Source organism: Vombatus ursinus, unplaced genomic scaffold, assembly GCF_900497805.2.
Source record: "Vombatus ursinus unplaced genomic scaffold, bare-nosed wombat genome assembly UNPS02014797.1, whole genome shotgun sequence".
Taxonomy (NCBI): domain Eukaryota; kingdom Metazoa; phylum Chordata; class Mammalia; order Diprotodontia; family Vombatidae; genus Vombatus; species Vombatus ursinus.
In genome coordinates this window covers 3,512,630-3,527,519 of record NW_020954575.1, presented here as the reverse complement: position 1 = coordinate 3,527,519, position 14,890 = coordinate 3,512,630, and the positions used below count along the sequence as shown (strand labels likewise).

At 38.5% G+C, this 14,890-nt stretch overlaps 2 protein-coding genes across 4 annotated transcripts in view; both read left to right on the top strand.

The window, feature by feature from the left end:
* Window positions 1-8,014, top strand: part of INTS2 (integrator complex subunit 2) — a 45,234-nt gene extending 37,220 nt beyond the window's left edge. For both annotated transcript variants that reach the window (XM_027870527.1, XM_027870528.1), the window contains exons 21-25: window positions 1,556-1,774; window positions 2,281-2,388; window positions 4,434-4,539; window positions 5,638-5,814; window positions 6,039-8,014. In XM_027870527.1, the coding sequence (XP_027726328.1) occupies window positions 1,556-1,774; window positions 2,281-2,388; window positions 4,434-4,539; window positions 5,638-5,814; window positions 6,039-6,208 (780 nt within the window). In that variant the 3' untranslated portion in view covers window positions 6,209-8,014. The remainder of the gene's footprint in view (window positions 1-1,555; window positions 1,775-2,280; window positions 2,389-4,433; window positions 4,540-5,637; window positions 5,815-6,038) is intronic.
* Window positions 8,015-9,240: 1,226 nt separating this feature from the next.
* Window positions 9,241-14,890, top strand: part of BRIP1 (BRCA1 interacting protein C-terminal helicase 1) — a 217,730-nt gene continuing 212,080 nt past the window's right edge. For both annotated transcript variants that reach the window (XM_027870565.1, XM_027870564.1), the window contains exons 1-3: window positions 9,241-9,279; window positions 13,841-13,967; window positions 14,677-14,788. In XM_027870565.1, coding sequence (XP_027726366.1) covers window positions 13,875-13,967; window positions 14,677-14,788 — 205 coding nt within the window. In that variant the 5' untranslated portion in view covers window positions 9,241-9,279; window positions 13,841-13,874. The remainder of the gene's footprint in view (window positions 9,280-13,840; window positions 13,968-14,676; window positions 14,789-14,890) is intronic.

The following is a 14,890-nucleotide window of genomic DNA, read 5'->3' as shown; positions in this document are numbered from 1 at the left end:
TATTGATAAAATAATCAGGGATCTTGATAATCTAATTTTATGATCCATCATAATAAGGAATGCTTTAACCCTTCCAGTAAAGTCATACTCTGATAATTTATTGCATTGTGGCAAGTGATCACAGGCTATATGGATGGACCCTAAGCACTGGTAGATCCTACCAAACTGGTAAGGCTTTGAGTATGAGTCTGGCAGTGGTCTCTGTGCCTATTGTCCAAGGACCACTCTAGTTAAATTATGAAAGTATTATTACTCAGAGGTTGGCTACTAGCTAATTAATATTTTGGCCTCATAATTCATGAAGATTGTCTACTAAGATATAGAGAGCTTGTGATATGCATTGGTAGAGCAAGTATCCATTTGGATTAAATTACAGGTCCTTTCAAATGCTGAAGTAACTATGTTTGGACCAGAGACATGAATTTCCCTTCCTTGGTTTATGTTTTTTTTTTTTTTAAATTGACAAAGTAATAGTTCAGTTTTGTTGTTTAATGTATAAACTAAATTAGGGTGAAACAAATATTTACCTGATCCTTCAGTAGGCCATGACTTTTATATCCTTGAAGGAATGTTGTAAAGAGTTATGAGATAATAAAACAAAAAGTGCTTTTAGAACTTCAAAATGAAAATCTTTGCTGGAGCAACAATTCTTAACCTGGGGTGGGGCTGTGAATTTTTTTTTAGTATTTTGGTAACTGCATTTCAATATAATTGGCTTCCTTTGTAATCTTATGCATTGTATTTTATGCATTTAAAAACATTCTGCAGAGACCATCAACTTCAGTAGACAAAATAGGCTAAGAAAACCTGAGTTATGGTTATTAACCTGAAATTTTCCGACTGGAAAAAAGAGGAAATAATTAGAATAAGTCTAAATAGTGCAGATTATATGGTGAGGCCATCCTGGATATAATATTTGTAGTTCCTGAATAGTCAGAAGTTTGCTTTTAACATGTTGGTCAATAACAAATCATGATAGAGGTGTTACAGTAAGTTTTCATCTGTGGAGACAGGGTTGTTGGTAGTGGTAGTGACTAAGAGCAAATTACCTCCCAAGAAATTAATTCTTTGTTACAAGCCTATTATCATGGTAAGATAATGGACTATCCTTCCTATGCCTCCCAATTTAAGGCCTTAAGTAGAGCTATGCATTACAATCCCCTTGGATTCGTTCTGTGAAGTTTGGATTCAGTCAAAGGGCTATACTTGAGGACCTGGAGAGACTTGTGGACTTGAGGCCACAGGTTTCCCCACCCCTGCATCTTGCTTTGCTATTAACACCTTATGAGGAATTAGTTGGCAGTCAGATGAGAGCAAGAATACCTACTTCACCATTGTACCTAAGGTTGGTCCAATTGCTGCTCAGAATCTCTACATCTGACATAAATTGCCAACTCCTCTCCTTGCTTGTTTGTCTTTTTTGAAGTCGGTGTAAATTATAAAGAATTAGATTATATATATAGTCATATAGAATCAAATCATGTAGTACCATATAGAATCAAATTTAGTTTAAAAATAAGATTTCTTACATTCATTGTGTTTCATTTCTTTGTAGGACAGTGCTGCTGTCCAGATTCTTTTAGAAATTTGCCTTCCTACCGAAGAGGAGAAAACTAAGGGTATTATTCAGAGCGCTGTTGCTACTAACAATATGGGAGTAGAAGAAGAAGACAATTTGCTTTGTAACCTTCGAGAAGTTCAGTGCCTTATTTGCTGTTTATTACACCAAATGTACATTGCTGATCCCAACATTGCTAAACTTGTTCATTTTCAGGTTTGTTTTTCAAGAATTATGCTTTGTTTTTATTTTATTTTTTTGGGGTAGCAAAGGATAACTAAAGTGGGTAATGTCACTGGGATTTCATCTGCTGTTATGTTCATTTATAGAACTGGAGAAATTTATTTTATTATATTTTTATATAGAAATTTATTATGTTATTTTAGTAGTAGCATTTTTCACTATGGCATTTCATTAAAAAGTAAAAAATAAGTCTACAAGGAGGACAGTTATCCTGAACTGTCCCTTCTGTGCGTCCCCTCCACCCCATGTAGCATTAAGAAATCTTATCGGCCATTGGGTCTGCAGTTGGGTTGTATGTTGACTATGAGTTCACAGGATCTGAGATTGACAAGTCTCAGCTTTGTTAAGACTTAGCCTTGATTCCCATGTGTATGAAATGAGGATCTTAGTCTGTTCAAATATGATGACTTTGTAGCTAGAAAATACTATTAGTTAATAATATGCATCTAACCAGTGTTTTTTCCTTCATATTGGAATAGGGTTATCCATGTGAACTTTTGCCACTGACAGTGGCAGGTATTCCTTCTATGCACATCTGCCTGGATTTCATTCCTGAGCTAATAGCTCAGCCAGAACTTGAAAAACAGGTAATGAATTCATTGAGGCTTTCTGGTAATTTTTGTTCAGTTTTGAGTCTTGATAACAAATTTACATATTCACCTCAAAAACATTTTTTAGCATTCCCATTTACTATCTAAACTAAGTACTAGCCTCTTACAGGTCTCCTAGCTTCCAACCTTTTCTTTACTCCATATCATACCATATATAACTGTGAGACTAATTTTCTTGATGTATTGCTCTTATTATTTACCAGGCCCCAAACTTTCCCCACTATCTACTGAATTAAATCCAAATTGCTTAGCCTTACAAAGACCTCTGTACTTGTCAGCTATTGTTTCCCATTACCCTTCTCCTTGACCATCAGCTATTAGGCCTTAGGCTATTTGTCATTTCCCAAATAGGGCTTGATCTTTTCTTTCTTAATTAACAATATAATTATAAACTTAGTAATCTTAGCAGATATTAGTAATTTATGTTGAAGAACCCTGAAATTTCTTTATCTTATAGTAATCTTCTAGCAGGCTGTCTCTCCCTATGCCTTACTGCTACTAAACCTATTCCTGCTTACTGTGACCTCCTAATCCTTCCACCTTTTTGTACATTTCTGGGCTGTCACCTCTGTTCTGGCTATACTCTACTTCTTCCCATTTTTAACCCTTTGGAGAAGCAGTTCAAGTCTATAACTGTCTTCTACACTTGAATCCATTGTTTGTTTATCCCATTGCTACTCATGCTTTGCCAAACCCCGACTTGGATTACTCTTACTATTCCCCTTTTCAGTTGCATTCAGCTAATGCTGATGTGAGCTGAAGGGAAGTCAACCTAATCTCACCTGGGCTCTTACTAAAACAAAACAATCCTTCTACTCTTCCTTGACTGGTTTCCTTTCATATTTAACATAGTGTCTTTTCAAATCTCTGCTCTTCTTGTACTTCTCACAGTATTCCTTTCCCCACCCTCAGCTGAGGAAGTCTGTTGTACTTTACTAAGGAAATTGAGGCTATTTGCCTTGATTCTCTTTTCACTTTATCTCCTTATCTCATATTCCCTTGACCTCATCCACCAGTATCTTTTTCTCCAGGTGCTGATGAAGGGTGGACCTTTTCATCAAAGCCAAGCACTTCACATGTACTTTTGATCTATCCCCTCTTATCTTCTCTAGCAGATTGCCTCCACTATCATCCCTCCCATTTTCTAATCTTTAATTTCTCCCCATCTACTATTTCATTCTCTACTATTCACAAACATGCCCATTTCTCCATAATCTTTTAAAAAACTTTAAAAAGTTCTTACCAACTCCCATTAGCTATCATCCCATGTTTCTTTTTCCCTTCTCCTCCAAATACCTTGGAAAGGCTTTCTACATTTGGTGCCTTCACTTCCTGTCTTCATTCTGTTCTTAAAACCCTTTATTGTCTGCCAAATTTAATGGCCTCTTCTCCAACTTTTTCTTTTTTAAACCTCTCTGTAGCATTTGACCCTACTGACCACCCTCTCCTCCTGGACATACTTTCCTCTTTTTGGTTTTCGTGATATTCATTTTCCTCCTTCCTGTCTTAGTACTCCTTCTCAGTCCAGTTGGCTGGATTTTCTCAATGTGGGTATCTTCTGAGGCTGTCCTGGGCTCTTCTGAATTGTGTCACACTCTTCACTTGGTGACCTTATTTGCTTCCAAGGGTTCAGTTCTCATCTCTTTGCACATGACTCCCAGGCATATCTACTGAGCCCTAGTGTCTTTGCTCAATTCCAATCTTGCATCATAAACTGCCTGTTGGATATTTTGAACTGGATGCTGCATAGGCTCCCCCACTCTGCCAAAGCGTTCATGATACATACAAGGTTTAAGCACTCCGTACTATAGATCCTGTGTTTGTTTTCCGAATGTCTTATTTGTTTACATCGATCGCACTTGAACACAAATCAGACAAAACACATCTGCCTTAGAACTCTCTCCTTTGCTAGATTATAATAAAATCCTTTTGGACAGAGATGATCTTCATTTTTTTTAACAGTGCATATTTGTTGACTGAATACCTTTGAGACATTTTAACCTTTCACTTTTGCTTTTCAGGTATTTGCTATCCAGTTGCTTTCTTACTTATGTATCCAATATGCATTACCAAAATCATTGAGTGTAGCTCGGTTAGCTATCAATGTCATGGGAACAATGCTGACAGGTATGTTACTGGACTACCAAGAGGCAGTTTGATTTGTACATTTCAATAATTTTAGTAAGATGACTTGAGTTGTTGTAATTGTTACAAATTCATCATTTTACATATTTTTAAATGATAGATACATGATCCTAAAATAATAAAAACACATATAGTATGTTTATAAAACATTTTGTTCACAATAACCCTTTGAGGTAAATAATATCCTATTTAACAGGTGAAGAAACTAAAGACTCAGTGAAGTGCAATGATTTTATTCAGGGTCAAATAGATATTGTCAGAGCCAGGAATTTGTACCAGAATCTTGATTTTAGTGCTTTTTCTACCACACCATCCTAAATATGATTTATGGTTAGTTTAAAGTTGCTGAGCTGATAAGCCATCACACTATACCTTGTAATTTGTGAATTAATTTCTATTATTGATAATGACTGCTTATACATAAAATAAGTTTTTTTAAGTCATTGTATAATTATCTTGTCTATGATATGATGGATTTACAGTGACTTAAAAAAAACTTGTCATATTTTTAAGTGAAGATAATGGCTAACTTACCTTCCATCTGTAGCTCTTACAATATATGAATATCAGTAGAAACTGAGAACTTAAAAATAATAGCTAATGTCATCTCTAATTCATGCCACTTTCTGTAGAGAAATTCCAATAAAATGTCACATGCAAAATTAAAGGTTAAAAGTATATTAAATGCATCCATAGATTTCATGGAATGTTGTACTGTACCATTACTTTTAATTTGTTAATTAAAATGATAAAACACATTTTTGTTTTTTATATCACCTTCACTTCTGAATATATTCCTCCTTCTTTTCTCTGCCTAGCAAGCATTTCCTGGTAACAAAGGTGAAAAAAGGGAGAGTAAATAAAACACTTTAACAAAACCAATCAACATAATCTTATCTGAAATTATATGCAGTATTCAGTACTCATGGTCTTCCACCTTTTCAGGGACAGAGTGGTGTATTTTTTCCATTCTTCTTTAAGGCAAACATTTTAAACACATGAATTATGAGGTACTTAAAGCCATGGTTTGGATATTAGTATTCACATTTACATCTCTTCAAATCTGCTTTCTTTCAACAGTTTTAACTCAGACTAAGCGTTATGCTTTTTTCATGCCAACCCTGCCGAGTTTGGTGTCTTTTTGTCAAGCATTTCCACCACTGTATGAGGACATTATGTCTTTGTTGATCCAGATAGGACAAGTTTGTGCCTCTGATGTTGCCACGCAGACGAGAGATATAGATCCAATCATTACACGTAAGTAATTATCTAGGTCTCTTAATATTTTCTTAAACACACACATACACACACAGTCTTGAGGTCTTTAAGCAAAGACCAGTTATGTGGTAGAGGGGATTATTTTTTGGCATAGCTTAGAATAGCCACTGAGGTTTTTTTCCAACTCTTGAAGTTCTGTGATTCTTTGAACACAAGACCAGCTTCTTTGTCTTGATTTTAATTTCTTCTCATTTTACTTTTAGGTCTTCAGCAGCTGAAAGAGAAACGAAGTGGATGGTCTGGAATATGCAAAGATCTAGCTTATAAAAATGGAGCCAGGGATATAGGAAGCATGGACCCTGATGTGCAGCTATGCCAGTGTATTGAAAGCACAATAATTGAAATAATAAACATGAGTGTTAGTGGAGTTTAAAAAAGAAATGAGTGAAATTGAAGCTGTGCACAGCATAAACCCACCATGATTCTGCATTTGATAACAACTGTTATATTGAATGAAAACAGTAGTGTCTTGGAATCCCAAAAAGAGACAACATACAACTGAACTCAAACTTGACCTTGCTGACAATTATGCTTTATTATCTTGCCTATTTTTGGATGAAAGTATATGGATCTAGTTTGCTGGTATGTTTGTCTAGTAGCAGTTGTTAATTGAGCTTCTTTCCAGTGATTTCGGCATCATGTTTAGCTTCTGAAGTAAGAAAAGCATATACTATGCTTTTAATTTTCTTTGAAGTCTGTAAGTAGCCTTAATGTTCATTTTGGCTTTCAGCTTGGGACTGAGTGCTGCAGTGATGACAGAGAAAGAAGAATCAAAGGAAGGGAGAATTCAGGGAAAATCAGGGGTTAGATACCCAAATAGAAACCTCAAGGACTTGCAATACAAATAATGCAAGATGAATTCTCATTCTCAAGGATTAGTGTTAAGAAGACTAAGAAAGGCAAAAATGCTTTTCTAAATGATTTTCATGGAATTGCAGATGAGGACTTCAAAAATTCTACATATATGCTTCAATTATTGCTATTATGTGAAGCCATATGTCAGAGGTACTTGAATAATTTGGAATTTTATGATACTGGTTTAAAAGTGTTTACAGAAACACCTTTTTGCAAAGCAGATCCTGAAAGGTCTAAGTTAGTTTTTAAAAAATTTTTATTTTTATAATGTTAATTAACTTATCTAATGTTTAGAGGGGTAAAGTTCAAAGATACCTAATTAAACAAAAATTACAGCAATAAAACCCACTGAGTTAGAGATCTCTTGGTTTGTCATTGAGAATTCTGCATTTCAGGAAGTCTTTGGCAAAAAAACTTGTGTGTTTGTGCACATGCGCACATGTGTGCACATATGTGTGCATGTACTCATAATTGTGATCCTCAGGAAAATTGGGTGGTGAGGAATGTCATCGTAGTAAGTCATATTATAGTCCTATGTGGGTAATTTTCCTTTAAGTTAGATATTATTATGTGAAGTCAGGGCCCTTCATCTTCATTTTGTATGCTGAAGAAGTCAGTGTCCAAACTAGATATATTTTCCTGTGGTTTCTTTGGTGCACATAGATGATAAATTCTTGCACTCTGAACTGTGCTTGTACATGAAAGTAAATAGAGTGAAAAGAAAATATCACATTGCAGTAAAGGAATTTAAGTTTCCTCTTGGTGTATAGTTGTATTCCATTTCTTTCCTTTGTAAAATGGGATTATATTGTCCTTACCTCTTTAGGAGAGTCAAATAAGAATTTTTTTTAGATCCATTAAGTGTACAATATCACATTTCATAATATATTTATAACTTTTCTTATATGTAACTTTTCGTTAACAATCCTAGGGTAAAATGAAACTTAATAGCATTGCAGGAATTTTCATATTTTTAATTAAACCAGTTTTATATTCCCATAAAGAAACAACTGTTGCTGCTTTCTTTTAAAAACTTCAACCTTGGAATAGTTTAGGTGCATAGGCTGTCTTTTTCCTTGGAGTTCAGAAAAGGTTGAAGTATATTTTCTAACCAAATGAACAATACACATTCCAGTCTATTTTTTTTCAGAGACTACTAGTCAGAACTTGCTGTTACTAATTTGTTGATCTGTAAATAAAAGGTGTAAATACATTAGAAAATTTTATTATTCATGTATTTTATGTTAAAGTAAAATTTGTCACGATGCAATATAATATTTTTGATTTAAGGAAAATGTGTGCAACTTTTGAATATTTGTTTATAAACATTCATACTCTTGGTATCAAATGGACTTGAATTTTTCTTTTGTGCATTACTTCAAATTACTTTTGAACCAAGAACTGCACTTTCTAGTATATCTGCTAACTTTTATTTATGTCAGCTAGTCAGTCAGTAAGAATTTATTAAGTACCTCCTATGTGCTAGGCACTGTGAAGTGCTGGAAATACAGAAAGAGGCAAAAGACAGCCCCTACCCTCAAGGAGCTCACAAGCAAATGGGGAAGATAACAAATAAAACAATATCTACAAACACGCTATGTACAGGATAAATAGGAAATAATTGAAAGAGGGAAAGCACTAGAATTCAATATTTATTTTGAGTACTTGAGGTACACGATGTATATAACCCAAACCCAATTTTAACGAGACCTATACAGGGGAAAAGTAATGCAGCTACGAATTAGGAGAAACAACTAATTTCAGAGAGCGACGTTAGATTGTTTTAAGAACTATTTTCGTGCTGAATGTAGTAAAAAAACAAACTGAATTTCTGAGATAGAAAAGTGTACCCTGTTGCTCTTGAAATTACTAGGACTTTAAAAATGCTAACGGAATCAGTTGTAGGTCAGTAAACTGAGGCTCAAAAGGAAAGCAGCTTGGTGGGTTTGGGTCTCTGGCTCCGCTTATCACTTGCTTTTAAAGGATACGGGCAGGGGAGCGTCTGGAGTTCTTCCAATACCCGGGGCCTCCACTTCTGAGCCTTTTCTCAGAAAGACGAGTCTTAACCACGCTCGGATGACGCACTGTCGCAAACAGGGTTGAGCATCCTCTGACCTTCTTGGTTACCGCCAGCCACCGTAGAGCTGGCAGAGTCGCCCAGGCTGACCTAGCCAAACTACCTTTGCTCAAGCGCCTTCAGGTGAGTCACCTGGTTTCCAAAGACATGGAAGCCACCCGCATGTATTGATTTCTTTGAAAAAAATCGAAGACATTTTCCTCTTTGCCCCACCAAGATTGGCTGCCGAGGGTCAGTCAGCCTTCTATTCATTCGTTGCGTTTGGTTTGCGGGCAGCACGGTTCATCTTCTCGCAGTGATTGGCTGTATGAGGCCAGCCCCCCAATCTCCGCGATTCCATTGGTTGACCAACTTCGGATACCCACCCGACGATTGGCTATTGCCAATTCTCGCCTCGGATTGGCTGCGGGAAGCGCTGGGGGCGGGAGGCGGGAAGTATCCAGGAAGATTCGCTTTCGAGGGTGTCAGGGCGAGCTGCGGAGCGGCAACCGCGGAGTGCTGGCGGAGCGGAGGTAACGGGGCGGGTTTGGGGCAGACCGGGCGCCCGAGTCAGCCTTCCCGCAGGGCACAGAGGGGCTCCCCTCTTAGAGGCCGCCTTCCCTTTCTCTCCTCATTCTCTCCCGCGACGTGCGCCGATCAGACGCGGCGAACCCTCGCTCGGTGTCACCAAGCCGGGGTCTCATCTGCCTCGAATTTCCTCTGAGCCCCCAGAGGACGGAGCCGCGCGCATCTCCGCGCACATCCCCATGGGCCTCCGCAGCTCCACGCGTGACGCGGCGGGGATTTGAACCCTGGTGTAGGGAGAGCTGCGCGAGCGCGCTCCCGAGCCCTAGCCCCGGGAGAAGGAGGCCAGGCCGCAGAGGGGAAGAACCAGAGCGTGAAAAAAAGTGGGGGGGGAGTGGAGAAAGTGAAAAGAGTGAGGGAGGGGGTGGGAAATGGAAGGAGAGGTTCTGGAGGTGGAGGGAAGGGCGGCTGGCTTGGCCCTGGGACCTCCCTCTTAATCTGTTTTATTCAATTCAACCCACTTTTCTGAAGCCCTTTTATGCGGGCTTAGCCTTAGGGCGAGGTCACTTTGGAGGCAGGAAAACCTGATACTGTCACCAGTGTGGACAAGGCTCCTGATACCCAGAACATGAGTTTACACCAGTTAGCTGCTGATACAAATCAGTGGAGGACGTTCCCATCCCTGGGCATGAAATAACAAAGGTGGGCCCACCTCCCTGTAAAAAAAAATCGCCAGTCAACAAGCATTTCATTAAAACACCTTCTTGTTTGGAAGGGCTGGTACTATGCTAGGACCTGGACTAGAGAGAGAAGTGAGAGAGTTTTGTCTTTAAGGAACTTGTAGTCTACTGGGAGGATACTACATGTTCACAGATAAGTAAATACAAAAATAAATACATTGTGGGGAAGACAGTATGCCGCTAACAGCTGTGGCAATCAGGAAAAAAAAAAACAAAACAACCTCTTGAAGGATTAGGACTTGATCTAAGTCTAGAAGAGAGCTAGGGATTCCAAGAAATGCAGTTGAAGAAGGAAATCATTCCAGGCATAGGGTAAAGGCGGGATGCCACATGGAATGGCTTTTATGGAGGAACAGCAAGTAGACCAGTGTGGATGATATCTACAATGGTTGGGGGAGAACAGTTTGAAACAAGGCTGGAAAACATAGGCCAGAGGCGGATTGTGAAGGGCTCCAAATGTCAGCATTTTATCCTAGATGCATTGGAGAGATGCTAAAACTTTTCAAGCAGGGAATGAGGTGACCAAACCTGCACTTTAGAGATACTGATTTGGCAGCGTTATAGATGATGGATTAGTTTGGGGAGAGAATGAAGGCAGGGAGACCCATCAGGGAATTATAGCAGTATGGACAGGAGGTGATGAACTCCTGATTAGGATAGCTGTGGTGTGCTTAGAAGAGGGTGGAATTAATGGACACTGAAAATCTGGAGAGGAAGGCCACCAGAGTGATGAAGGGCCTTGAGTCCCTGTCATAGGAGTATTGATTGAGGAAATATTTACCCTGGAGAAGAGAATACTTGAGGGAACATAATAGCCATCTCAGGACTCTCATGTGGAAGAGATGAGATTGTTCTTTTGGCTCCAGATTGAAGAACCAGAAACAAGGGGTAGAAGTTCCAAAAAGCAAATCAAGGCTTCATGTCAGGAAAAACTGGCTAACAATTAGAGCTGTCCAGAAGTGGAATGAATGGGCTGCATTAGGAGGTGATGGTTTCCCCCGTTGTTGGAAATCTTCAAGCAAAGGTTAGATGACCATTTCAAGGATCTCAGATTTCTGACTGCTTTTTCCATTGATGTAGATCAGTAAGTCTGTCAGTAAAACATTTCTTAAGCCCCTGCTGTTTTCCAGACTCTGTGCTAAGCATTGGAGATACAAAGGAAGGTTTAAAAAAAAAAAAAAAAGACAGCCCCTATCCTCAAGGAGCTTACCGACTAATTGGGGAGACAACAAGCAAGTAAACATGTACCAGCAAGATCTATATAGGATAGAAAGGAAGTAATCCACAGAAGGAAGACACTAGAATGAAGAGCGATTGGGAAAGACTGCACGTAGAAGGTGGGATTTTAGCTGGAACTTGAAGAAAGCTCGAAGAACTTGAAGACAGTAGGTTGAGTTAAGGAAGACAGCAAGGAGGTCAGCATCACTGAATTTAAGAGTACCTGTTGGGGGAGTCATATAAATTCTGGAAAGGCGAGGAAGAGGCAAGTTATAAAGGGCTTTAAACACCAAAAAGAAGATTTTAAGTTTGATCCTATAGGTGATAGGGAACCACAAGAGTTTATTATAGACTAGGGTAGCAGGGCTTCCATGGTCAGACCTGTGCTTTAGGGCTCGCTTTGACAACTGAGTGGAGGATAGACTGATGTGGAGAGAGATTTGTGGCAGTTAGACCAACCAGCAGGTTTTTGCAATAGCCCAGGCACGTGGTGATGAAGTCTTGCACCAGGGCAATGAGTAGTATCAGAGGAGAAAAGGAGGCATATATTAAAGAGGTAAAATTGACAGGTGTTGGCAGCAGAGTAAAAATGGGTTGGGGGGAGCGGTGAGACAGAGAATAATTGAAGATCAGCTTGTATTTATTAATCAGTAAACATTTATTAAGCACCTGCCATATCCCAGGCTCTGTATTAGACTTGGGGATACAAATCTAAAATGAAATAGTTCCTCAAAGAACTTACATTCTGTTGGGGGAAACAACATATACTGGGAGGCAAGGATATTACTGTAATAATATGGAAAAGTAAAAGAATTCTGTATATTAATTAAAAAGAACAAAGATTTTCATTGGATTTATTGATCCTTTTTTTTAAACTAAATATTTAAACACTCTAAAGCTAATTATTTTGTATTTCATTGTTGTCTAAAATCTAGCATCATTGAAATAATATAAGTAGCGCCTTAAGAAATATTTTCCAGGATTCGGTCTTTCAATAGTAGAGAATCTGCCTAATTTGTAGGATAGATTCCCCTGGAGCAACCCCAGTCTCAAGGTACTCAATCCATCCTCACCCCTTAAACTATATAAGTCATGAATACCTACTACTATGTTTACCTTTTTGTATTTAACCAGGTGACACAATTAATTAAAAGCAAATGTACTTGCAGAAATGTCGTAGTGTTACAACAAAAGACCTGCCACTGGTCCACATTTTCCCATAAATGCTCCTAGCATCAGTAGGGAGAGTAGACATATAGAGATCGTGAGGAGAAGTGCACACACATAGGGAAAATGTGCAGCTAAATTGACGCAGTGGGGTATACTCATACGCGACTGGTAGCCAGAGCTGTGTGAGGAGGATTAACTCATATGTCTGATATTGGTGTGGTGCAGGGCCTCTGAAAGCTCTGTACTGTTCTTGCTGACTTTGGGCTCTGATGCAATTCTGCTGGATGTTGTCAGATGTTGTAATCTCCACTGCCTCTGCCTTTTGGCTCAGTGATAATCCTTTGTGAGGAATCTTCTCCAAGGAGCAGGATGCTTTAGGACATTTCTCTAGAATTTTTTTTTTTTTTTTGGAATGGACTCTGGTAGTATGGTAATACCTATGGATCCCTTATGATTTTTAAGTGTATAAAATAGAATTCCAAAGGAAACTAATTATGTTGAAATACAGTTATCAAAATATTTAAGAAAACGAATGTTTAGACGTCAGGTTAAGAACCCCTGCTTTAGAGACGATCCAGTGTTTAGAACTCAGAAACCGTTGAACTTGGGTTACTCGTGGAGGAACTCTCATGGCTGGCATTGTCTTGGAAATCTCCTTTCCCTGATAGAAGGCTAGAGTCCAAGAGCATGGTGTGAAGGGAATTCAGAATCCCCTCTCCTTTCCATGGAAGGTTGAGGTTCAGGAAGTAGTATCTTTGAATTCTCCTCTCTGGCTGCATGCAGGCAATATATTGTTTGACCATAGGCATCAGCTACCCATTGCTATTACTGCTTCTAGAAGAGGTGCCAGGAAAAAGGTGAAAAGTAAGTTTTCAAAAACTAAGGATATCTTCAGGAGCTGAGTTTCATACATTTTAGGGCTAGAAGGGAACTTAAAGATACCCTTTTGTGATTTGGCAGAGGTCTTTGAGAATTACTCTACTGAAAAATTCAGCCCTCTGAGGCTGACCTGGCAATTAAGCTCTCTGAATTTTACCACGTCATTCTCTTTTCCACTCTCTACAAAATACTTTGCCAGTTATTACGAAGTGTGTGTGACCTACGTTTTAAGAACCTAGGGTTACTGAATCAGATGAAGGAGCAGGACTTCAGTGGAGGCAGACCAGCAAATTGGAGAGGCAGCATTGTAGAGTATATGAAGAGCTGGGTTTGGTGTCAGAGAACCTGGTTTCAAATATCAGCCCTATCACTTAATATCTGTGTGACCCTGGATAAATCACTTAGCCTTTCTGGGCCTCAGTTCCTCATCTGTCAAATGAGTATTCTGAGATTCATTTTGTGATGCTGTGAAATTCCCATCTTTTCTTTTTGCTTAGGTCAGTGCCTTTTAAAGTCTTGGAGTTTTGTTTTAGTGTTTTAATATTTAAATTTTGTGTTGCAGGAAGGAATCTGAAACAAGCAAAAAAAAAATCACAATGTCTTCAACACTATCTGAATATGTTATTGGTGGAGTGAAGATTCACTTCCCTTGTAAAGCTTACCCATCACAGCTTGCTATGATGAATTCTGTAAGTAGTTTCCAGAAGACCATTTACATTGTTATTAGCGTAAAAGACAATCAGAATACACACTGCACATGAGGATTCTGTTAAAATATTCTACTTCAGTTCTACATAGAAAATAATCAGATCAAGAATGGTCCCTAAATTATTAGGAAGAATATGGAAAAAAAAAAGTCAGTCAAACAGTAAATATTTCTTAAGTGCCTCCTGTGTGCCAGGCACTGTGCTAAGCATTAATCATTGAGGAAAACAATTTTGATCACCCATAAGCTATAACTGTGATGGTACCAGATCTAGGACCTTAAAAGTGCTTTTTGTAAAAAATGGTTTTTGAATAAGGGCTTCTGTTTGTTTTATGGAATATGTTGCTTTCAACAATCTACCCTGCCATTTATTACGAAGAGTATAATTTTCTACTATCAGTTTTTATTGGAAGCACATCCATGTATATACTGTGGGGCTAAATGGTTTTTTGAAAATGCATGTCCTTGCAAAACAAATATTGCTTTTATTCTTCCTCTTCCAATACATAGTATAAGCATAGATCCTTCAGAACCTTTGGCAAGGTAAAAGGTGATCGAACTTCTTCCTACTGCACACGTGACTTTCCCACCTGGTTCTTCACTTCTTACTGGCTGTTCAGTTCCCATTTTTGTTTAAGGCAGATTCCGGTGAGCTAACGTAAGTTGATTATGTCATTTTTTTGTATCCGTAGATTGTTAGAGGATTAAACAGTAAGCAACACTGTTTGTTGGAGAGCCCCACAGGAAGTGGGAAAAGCTTAGCCTTACTTTGCTCTGCCTTGGCATGGCAGCAGTCTCTCAGTGGTGAGTAGCTTACAGATATCTTCCAGTCTCCTTATCAGCTTCTGAATGACAATATGGAGGCAGAATGCTGGAGTGGAAACAGCTGTGGTGCTTGGATTCAGA